General features: G+C 36.3%; 1 protein-coding gene across 1 annotated transcript in view; it reads right to left on the reverse strand.

Annotated features, from left to right (window-relative positions):
- Positions 1 to 13: 13 nt before the first annotated feature.
- AMACR (alpha-methylacyl-CoA racemase) overlaps positions 14 to 9,603 on the reverse strand; it is a 17,272-nt gene continuing 7,682 nt past the window's right edge. The window contains exons 3-4 of the mRNA XM_010725318.3: positions 8,555 to 8,741; positions 14 to 1,034 (exon numbers count right to left, since the gene is read on the reverse strand). Coding sequence (XP_010723620.1) covers positions 625 to 1,034; positions 8,555 to 8,741 — 597 coding nt within the window. The 3' untranslated portion in view covers positions 14 to 624. The remainder of the gene's footprint in view (positions 1,035 to 8,554; positions 8,742 to 9,603) is intronic.

Here is a 9,603-nt window from a genome sequence, read left to right on the forward strand (position 1 = left end):
AATATTTGGCAGATATTTTATAATAGGGAATTTATTTCCGAAATTATTTTTTAGGCAAACTGGGATGCTGAACATAACACAATCAGGAGACTGTATTAAGAAAACATAGACAGGATATTAAATACAATTACTTTATCATAATAACTCTGCAGCAACACAAGGAAACAGCATTATCACTGTTTTGGTATGATAAGGTAAATCAAGCAATATGGTTAAGATCCCCATTAATCTATGAGTAAAGAATCAACTGCTTAGTAAGCATTCAACTGTACTTTAAGAACAGAATTGCCTTCAATTAATTATGGCATACATTACAGAGGAACAGTTTAACTACGAGTTAAAAGAACAAAAAGTTTCACAGGATATACTGTTAAAAAAAATATTTTGAGGACTTATATCTGCTATGACAAACAGCACAGAACTTCAGAACAATTTTTGGTATCACTGTAGACCACAAACCATCCAGGTACACAAATACAGAACTCCCAATGTTTTCCATTAGATTTAAAACATCATTTAAAATATTCATTTAAAAGAAACAACACACAAAAATATTCATTTGTAATGTTATTCGATACGTTAAATCTTACTGCATCAGCCCAAAGTCCGATTTGCATAATCGGATTATAAATTAGCTTTTAGTTTGTTGGATTCTATTACTTTATCAGAATAAAGTTTTGCAATCTCTTCCTGAGTAAATCCATATTCTAGAAGTACCTCTTCTGTGTGCTCGCCTATAAAAGGATCTCTTTTAAATGATGGAACAGCAGGGGTCCTTGAAAGAAGAGGAGCAGGTCGAGGACTTATCTCTTCCTGGTCATTTTTGATAAAAGAACTTCTTTGTTTGTTATGCTGATGCAAGGGAGCATCATCAAAGGATAAAACGGGGGTCACACAGGCATCAGTTCCATCAAATATACTGCACCATTCACTTTGTGTCTTCTGTGCAAAGATGGATGCAAACTTTTTCTTCATTTCAGGCCAATCAGAGAAACTCAACTGATTGGGAAGTTTATTTGAATCCAGCCCAAGACCTGAAAGGAGAAAAGCAGAACAGCTTAGCTTAGATTAAATAAAATGCTGCCCCTAATTAAGTATGTTTATCAATATGCTATTATTTTGCAGACAGTGCAACGCAGCATGTCATACTCACTAAAAAAAATATCACTAGGATACTGACGACATAGGTGAGGGAACAGAAAAATAAAATGTTACATGATTTCCAAAAAAAGCAAACAGTATTTAACTGAGTTCATCATTTTTATAAACACTTCGTAAGAAAAGCAGCTGCCTAGAGGTAACACTACATCCTGAAAACATTTTCTGGAATAGATACTGTGCTATCTACTAGGAAGTACAGAACTCTGCTGAGTGGGTTGAGGGATGCAGCAATGTACTTATGGCTCAGAAGCTGTTAAGAGTCCAAAATCATGGGGTATTTCCATGCTAGAGTTGAGAAGACAGTGAGGATGGATATGGTCAGGCTCAATGCAAATGAGATAGCTTGGCTGTGGGTGGCTACAGGCTAACTGATCCGCTTCTCAGACCCACTCAGTCCAAATGGGCTCCAGCAACATCCACTGCTTCCACTGCTCTCAACTCTCCAGCACACTTCCTAGGTTCAGATTCTTCTGCTTTTGCTCTTAAACCTACACCCCTAACTACTTAAGGACCCAGCTTACAAGGTCAGTCACATGGGCTACCTAGGTATACAATACACACAGCCCTTCTGAGACACAACAATTTGTTATGTAGGCTTCGTACTGAAAATTTTCTGAACTAAGGGGTCCTAAGCCCTTCTCCCAACTAGGCATCACTTTCTTTCTCAGTGTGGAGGTTCAGATCTCTCCTTTGCAGCAATTTCCCATCTCTATTTCTGTTCTCATGTATTCTGCTCTTTGTACTCCATACTCCTACTTGAAGGAGATAGAAGAATTGCTAAAATTTCTTCTAAGTTAGAAGCAAAAAAGAAGTCAGAAACAAGAGACATAATTAACCTGTATTTCCAGTCTATATCAAACAGAATTCAGAACTGATACATAGAAGGTTACCCAAAATGATCACATGTTGAAATTTAAACAGCTTCAATGAAGCAGATAAAACGCAGAAATCAAGTACAGGACAGAAGTTAATCTCATAAATTAAGAAAGGCTTGAGAACAATTGAACAATTGAGAACAATTATATCATAACGCTTTAAAACAAACAAAAAGGGAGAAAACTGTTCCATGCAAAAGGCAGAGGAAATGTGGAGCTCTGCAAAATTTTAGTTTCAAGTCATCCTTACATCTTTTGATACAGCTACTATCAGAACAATGATCTGATGTGCAACCATTAACAAGCTTATGTAACAGATGCTGTTTGCATGTAGCATCTACACAGAACGCCCACCTTCAGCTGCAGATAGGAAAAAAAAAAAAGAGAAAACAGCAATTTCTGTATCTTGCACTATTTCTACATCTTCGTTATCACTGAAAGGAGTGGAAATGCAACTAAGTGGAACATAAAGGAGAAGAAAAGAAGACATTCTCTTTCTCATTCCTCAGAATCTCCACCACATGCATTTCTTGGGCCTCAGAGTTGCCTCCAAATTACAAAGCCGTTATAATATGAAATGGTGCTGCTCACAAGATTCTTAAACAGTAATTTTAAAATGAACACATGCTTCTAAATCTTACTTTGATACTGCAAAATATAGCACAGAAAATTGCTAATGTCCAGAGGCAGAAATATAGTAGTTCACATTTAGAAGAAAATCAAGACAGGCAAAGGCAAAATAATAATGTTCCCATCACATTAGAGATTCCCAAGAATACTCCATTATCTACTATTACATGATAAGCCTTCGTCCTTATCAAGTCACAAGCTCACATGCACCTTAGATCACTAATATTCCTAGCCATTCATATCATAATGGGATAACTACTCACATAAAAGGATTAAGTACTCACAGTGGTTAAGTATCCATCATTAAATTGAACCTAATGATCCTTACAAAACAGAGTTGATCATTTAACTGAGAATGAACAGTGTGAGAGTTTACTTAAGAACTAGGAGGTGATTTAAATTTATCTTCCACAACAGGTGGAAACCTAAGTAACAGTATACTACCTGAGACTCCATCCCAATGCCTGAAACTGGGAACACTGTCTGATTAGCATCAATATGCTTATTAATTTTGCTTTTCGTTCTACCATTCAGTCCAATATGAATAAAGATACACTGTTATCCCATTACACAATTATGTCTGGAGATTGTGCCAGATGGAAAGTTGGCTGAATCTAACCACACATCCTCTATTAAACAGAACAATATGCAGAACCTAGAATTTAATATTATATGCTCATTTTCCAAGGGCCACTGAAGACCTCAACTTTAAATAGTATGAACTGACAACACTTAAGCACCAAAGCCTCTCATTTTCCAGCTTGTGCTAAGCATTTGTGGTACAGATGAAGAGAATTGCAGCAGGAACAACTGAGTCAACAAGGAAAGAATTACACAGCACAGAATTGTTTGGGATACCGCAAAATGACATATTTCACCCAAAATAATCAAAAGCAAAATATCCTTTACACAGAGTATCTGGTAGAGCAATCAAGACTGGTTTCCAAGCTTTTCTTGTTCAATTTTCATCTAAAGATTTTTGTTTAAAAAAGCCTAATAACCTACCTGGTACAGCTTTGACATAATGGTTTTTGAAAAAAAAAAAAAGAAAAATTAAGCTTCCTTGCAATGCTTTAAGTTTCTCATAATTGCCACAGCTTTATTGAATCATTATCTGCACACTATTGGAACAAACTGGAAACATAATTTCTGCAGAAATTTTAAAACAAACTCATACAAAACAAACTCAAGACCTAAAATTATGTGGGAAAATTGTCCAAAATGTAATGAGGAAACCATTAGGACCACTACCTCCAATTTAATTGTGAACTATAAGGTTCATGCACTCTGTGTTTCTTAATAACGATGTTGCATTGAATTCAGAACAGTAATAAATTTTTGAAACAGTATATGATATGTCACCATCACTAAATGGAGAGCTCTGGAGAAATCCTTCATAAAGATTTAATCATGTTTTTCGAGTGCTTTCTAAATTTTTTTCCATCCTTTTAAATAGAAGGTGCTCAATGTTGTAAAACATTTATTAAACACATGTTCATACTTCTTGTGACCGTTTCTGCTTTTCCTATCAATGCAAATTTACACAAAGTTCACTTTATACAGTAAAGTATATTATAGAATATTAGAATCATAGAATGGCTTGGGTTGGAAGGGACCCCAAGGATCAAGTTCCAGCCCCGCTGCCACATGTTCATGCTTCTTACCTGATATATGAACTTCATGTTCTACATGCCTCTCTTAGCTTGGCTTCTGCAATACTAAGCTTATACTGTACTGCTAAACATCAAGAGAAACTTGCAGAGCCAGTTTACAGCTCAGCAGGAAGACATTCTGACTCTTTTTATCCAAATACTGAGACTTAATATCAGTAGCACATGTACCTTACACCAGGTTTCTTGTAAAATGCAAAGGTATTTTTGTTATTCACTGGCTAACTTCTGTAATAATAAAATTAATATAAGCAATAAGATTAAGCATGCTTGTGAACAGGAAAAGGTAAATAGTGAAATCAGAATTCAACTCATGATACTGAAGGTATTACACTACTATTTACCATATCTATTTCATACAGCTTCGGTCTCTCATATAACAAATTTATGTTTAAATTTTATAAATTTGTAGTAAAAAAATTAATTTTCCCTGCTGAACACAATCCACAAAAGCCAACACTTTTATCAAACCAAGATGTATTTTCTTTAATTTACTAAGTCTCCCTCTGAAGATCTTTAAGAAAGAACTTTCCTCGCTGTTTCATTAACTGCATTCAATTCCAGTACTGGGTTCCTAATTCTTAAGGAAAACACTGAAGTGAACCAAAAGCCAAAAGACAGTTTTGCTTCTGCTCACCAGAATTCTCAGAGCAGTGACAACTCCTTCCGAAATCACGTCCTCTACTCACTTTTGGAATCCTTAAATCTGCAACTATTACTTCCACAAAACCTCTATTCTTGTGTTCTCATTACAAAAGAATGGTAAAAGTAACTTATTCTGTGAGTATAGACAGAGAGACATAAAGAGGCTTTAGATATTATCTGGAACAGCACCAGCAGAACTGACCAGAATTACAGGGGGAAAAAGATAAATACGAAATAAAATTATGGAAACTGGAACATACTATTTTAAAGCTACCTCAAAGCAGAGAGTTAATACCTTGAACAGACAACTCAGCCTAAGTCAAAGCTCTAAAAGCTTGAATTCCAAACTGAGTTGCTGTAACAGATGTCTCAGAAAGGAAGAAAATTCTCAAAGCCGTAAGACGAATCATCTGATCTAATTCAGTACATTACTGCCTCAGAAAGCTTGCAAGCAGAGCTACTGAAGAGGGTAATTATTCCTATGTGAAAGTATAAAAAATTCATAATATGCTCATGAATACAATGAGGAAAGACAACTTATTTTAAAAACAGTGTAGTGAAAAAATATTAATTCAGTCTCACAGAAAACAGAAAGAAAATTAGTGACTAGAAATGAGAAAAAATGTAATTATAGGCAAAAAGCAGTATTTCCTTAAAGGACTGCAGTCTGTACATTGAATTTTTTAAAAAAGCTAAAATACACACAACTGTGATTATACATCTCAGTCTTAGATACTTAGAACCAATGATAGAACAAAGGGCAATGGGTGCAAGCTGGAACACGGGACATTCCACATTAATGTGAGAAAAAAACCTCTTCGCAGTAATGGTAACAAAACACCAGAACAGGTTGTCCAGGGAGGTTGTGGGGTTTCCTTCTCTGGAGACACTCAAAACCTGGACACATTCCTGTGTGACCTGATCCAGGGTACCGGCTCCAGCAGGGGGATTGGACTACACGATCTTCCGAAATCCCTTCCAATTCCTGACTTCTGTGATTCTGTAACTTACATCTAAGTACACAGCTATTTTACAGCTGAAATAACTTCTGAAACTTCAGCTGTTAAAATTAAATAAACACACATTTTAAGCAAATGGAATTTATTTTCAAGCATGAAAATAAAGCAAAGACAGATGAATTTATAGCTACTGCTCCAAATTTACACTATACATTTCTGAAAAATCACAAAGGGGAAAATAGATTTCAGCAGTTTTCTCAGTAAATAGATATCCAGGTAAGACAGAAATTAGTCAGTAATCGTGATACACTGTGTGAACACCAGATTCATCTATCACAACGATTTTTGCGGAAAACGTGACTTGCTTGCTGACACAGAAAAGCCTAAGACTTCATCCTGGACAAAAATCAGCACAGGATGCTGTGGTGCTCAGCAGAGGTTCACTAAGAAAAAGTGACAAACCAACACTTGACTCCATTACAGAATCTACTTCCTTCACTAACAACTATGGATTCTATTCCATTCCTGCAACTTACCCTCTTGAGAAGAATAAAACACTGTAGCCACGAGTAGTGCAGATTTTTTCTTTTTTTCTTTCCTTTGTATTTAATATGGGCCTTCTCCCTACAGACATGTACTGGAATTCCAATTCCCTAACTTCCAAAATAGGAGGTTAAATTTTACTTCAATATAGCTTTATACTTATTTTTCATCTCAAATTCTTTCTTGCAGGTGAAGAAAGATTCCAGAGGTTGGATGAAAATAGCATTTCCAAGAATTGCAGCATGAAATAAACAACAGACTCTTTCAAGAAAGAGTAGCATAGAAATTGAACTTAAAGACATACAAGGTATTCTCAGGTCAACTAGAAACAGGTGTACAACTATCTTCAGGCAGGAATGTGGATCTTCCAAACCTGGCATCCATCTGGATGCAGCACATAGTGCTCAGCAAATCAGTGAGTTACTTCAGAAGCCTGCCATTTGCATTTCACATATCAACATGCAACAATTCTGATAAACAGTCCTCAGCTATCAAAGGCATGTCTGATCTTACAACCAGATACCTTCATGTCGGCTTGTCTTAACTTCACTCCTGATTTTCAAAAACTCCTAAAAAAGTGCAGGTCCTGGCACTGACTATGCTCTTGTTAGGACAGACTGGGGCAGAGCTGGCAGTAACTGCCTATGAGAAGGTACCAAATCTACAGCTGATGGAATCATCAGTGAAGAGTCACTGAATAAGGCACTGCCATCCTCACCCAGCAAAGATTTACCATGTTTAAGTCATCTGTACAAAAAAGCTGTACACGTAACACCGTCTGAAAATATCCACATTAGCTACATCATATGCTGGTACTCCTCATTAAACAAAATTAAAATTAGATTGACAACTTTTGATATATTTCATACTCAGAACACTAGAAACAGAAAACATATATCAAATTATCTTGGGAAGTAAGATTTAATTTCATTAATGCCATAAATTTATGAAATTAAAACATTACTGTATGTTTCAAGCTCATGCAATAATGATTCTGCACAGAATTATAGAATATTCTGAGCTGAAAGGGATCCACGTGGATCACTGAGTCCAACTCCTGGCTCCACACAGCACCACCCGAATCCAAATCCAATGTCAGAGCACTGTGCAAATGCTCTGTGAGCTCTGGCAGCTCCAGTGCTGTGCCCGCTGCCCTGGGCAGGCTGTTCCATGCCCACCACCCTCTGGAGCAGAGCCTTTCCCTAAACCCCCACGCTGCCCCTCCCCTGGACACAGCTCCATGCCGCTCCCTCGGGCCCTGTCATCTTCACACAGAGCAGAGCTCAGCACTGCCCTCTGCTCCCTGTGAGGAGCTGCAGCTGCCATCAGCTCCCCTCAGCTCCTCTGCTCTGGGCCCTGCACACCCAGAGCCCTCAGCTCACACATCTTGCCCTCCAGAGGCTCACCATCTTCACAACACTCCCCTAGATACTTTTTAATCATTTCATATAGTTTTTATATCATGACTCACTCTAATTTATCAAACAGGCAAACTGAATTTTATAATCCTATTTCAAAACTCTTAACTCAAATATAGAAATCACATCCATAGCTGGACACACAACGAAAAAAGAACACTCAAAATCTGCAACAGAAATTAATACATTAAATTTGTTTTATAAATTTCCACTTTACCTTAATTATTTTCAATAAGCATTTACTTCTAAAATAAGTTCAATCCTCTTTAAATATTTTATAGCAGAAATAATGGAAACTGCTTTCAATCTTATTTGCTGTATCAAATAATTAAGCCTTCTTTTAAAGCATATTCGCTTTCCATTGAAGAAAATGGTTCCAAAAAATAGTTTATTAGTGCTTAAACCAAGCCACATCACGGAGTACCAATGCTGTAATTCCAGAATAAAATTTCTCATTTAAGTGTAGTATCCAAGGGTAACACAAAAGGATGAAAAACAAACAAATCAATTCCTAGAAGAGGAAAGTCTTCTGCTACCATACTATCCATTTGGTTTCAAGAAGTGTTTGGCTTTTACAAAGAAATCAACAGGACTAACTTCATGTCATTCAATAATGCATTGTTGATGAGAAAAAACTACTCAAGGCTACTCACCTTTTATTAGCTGGTCATAGAATTGAGGCTCAATAGCACCAACAGCCATGAATTTTCCATCCGAGGTCTTGTAGGTTTCATAAAATGGTGCACCACTGTCTAGTAAGTTCTCACCTCGCGGTCTATTCCAGAGTCCTAAATTTTGTGATTTCCACAGAAAAGAACTTATGTATGCTATTCCTTCTACCTTAAAGATGCACAGAAAAACAAAACAACAGCTTCAGTAAATCTTTAGTGATTTTATATCCACTAAGAGAGAACAATAAGTAATTTTAATTGAAAGAATAAACTTCTTGCCTCTGTAGAACACTGCATACCATCAAGTGTTCTACCTCTAGAAATCAAGATACCTATACCAGTAAGCATCAATCCTTTAAGTACCAGTTTTTCTCTATTTTTATCTTCATGTATTTATATTTTGTATATAAAACTATATAAAATATATAAAAACATACAATTCTGAACACTGTATTTTCTTGAATGTACTGACTATACTGTTATTTTTACAACTAGAAGGAAATTGAAGGTTAAAATTTTACTACAACATGAAAACCGAAAAGCTCATCTGGATCCCTAAGTTAAAAAATACATTCTCCCCCTCTTGTCACTGAGAAGTATACCAACGTACCAGGGTAATCTTTGAATAGGCAACTGTCTCATGAATATGGCACTAGAAAACATGGTTAATCCTGTTTCAGATTTCTTCTCAAAATTTTGGTTATGCAAAGTACAATTAGTTGAAAATTCAGGTTGCTCAGCTTTTATGTAATTACTTGTTCCCGTCTTTCCAAGCAAAACCATCCTCTACAGTTTTGCTCACCAACAGGGTCTAATTTCTTCCGAGCGCACTAGAAAAATTGTAAGAGAAGACATGACAGCACAAGAAAAATTGTAAGAGAAGATGTGGCTTGCCCAGAAACAGCCCAATGGAAAAGTGAAAAACCTGAGCTGTGTAATTATCTAGTCAACACTCACATCTCTGTAGTAATACAAGGAGCTTGAAAGGCAAAATAGTACTAATTTTGTTTTATTACAGGTTGTTTGGTTGT

This window comes from Meleagris gallopavo, chromosome Z (assembly GCF_000146605.3).
Source record: "Meleagris gallopavo isolate NT-WF06-2002-E0010 breed Aviagen turkey brand Nicholas breeding stock chromosome Z, Turkey_5.1, whole genome shotgun sequence".
NCBI classification, from domain to species: Eukaryota; Metazoa; Chordata; class Aves; order Galliformes; family Phasianidae; genus Meleagris; species Meleagris gallopavo.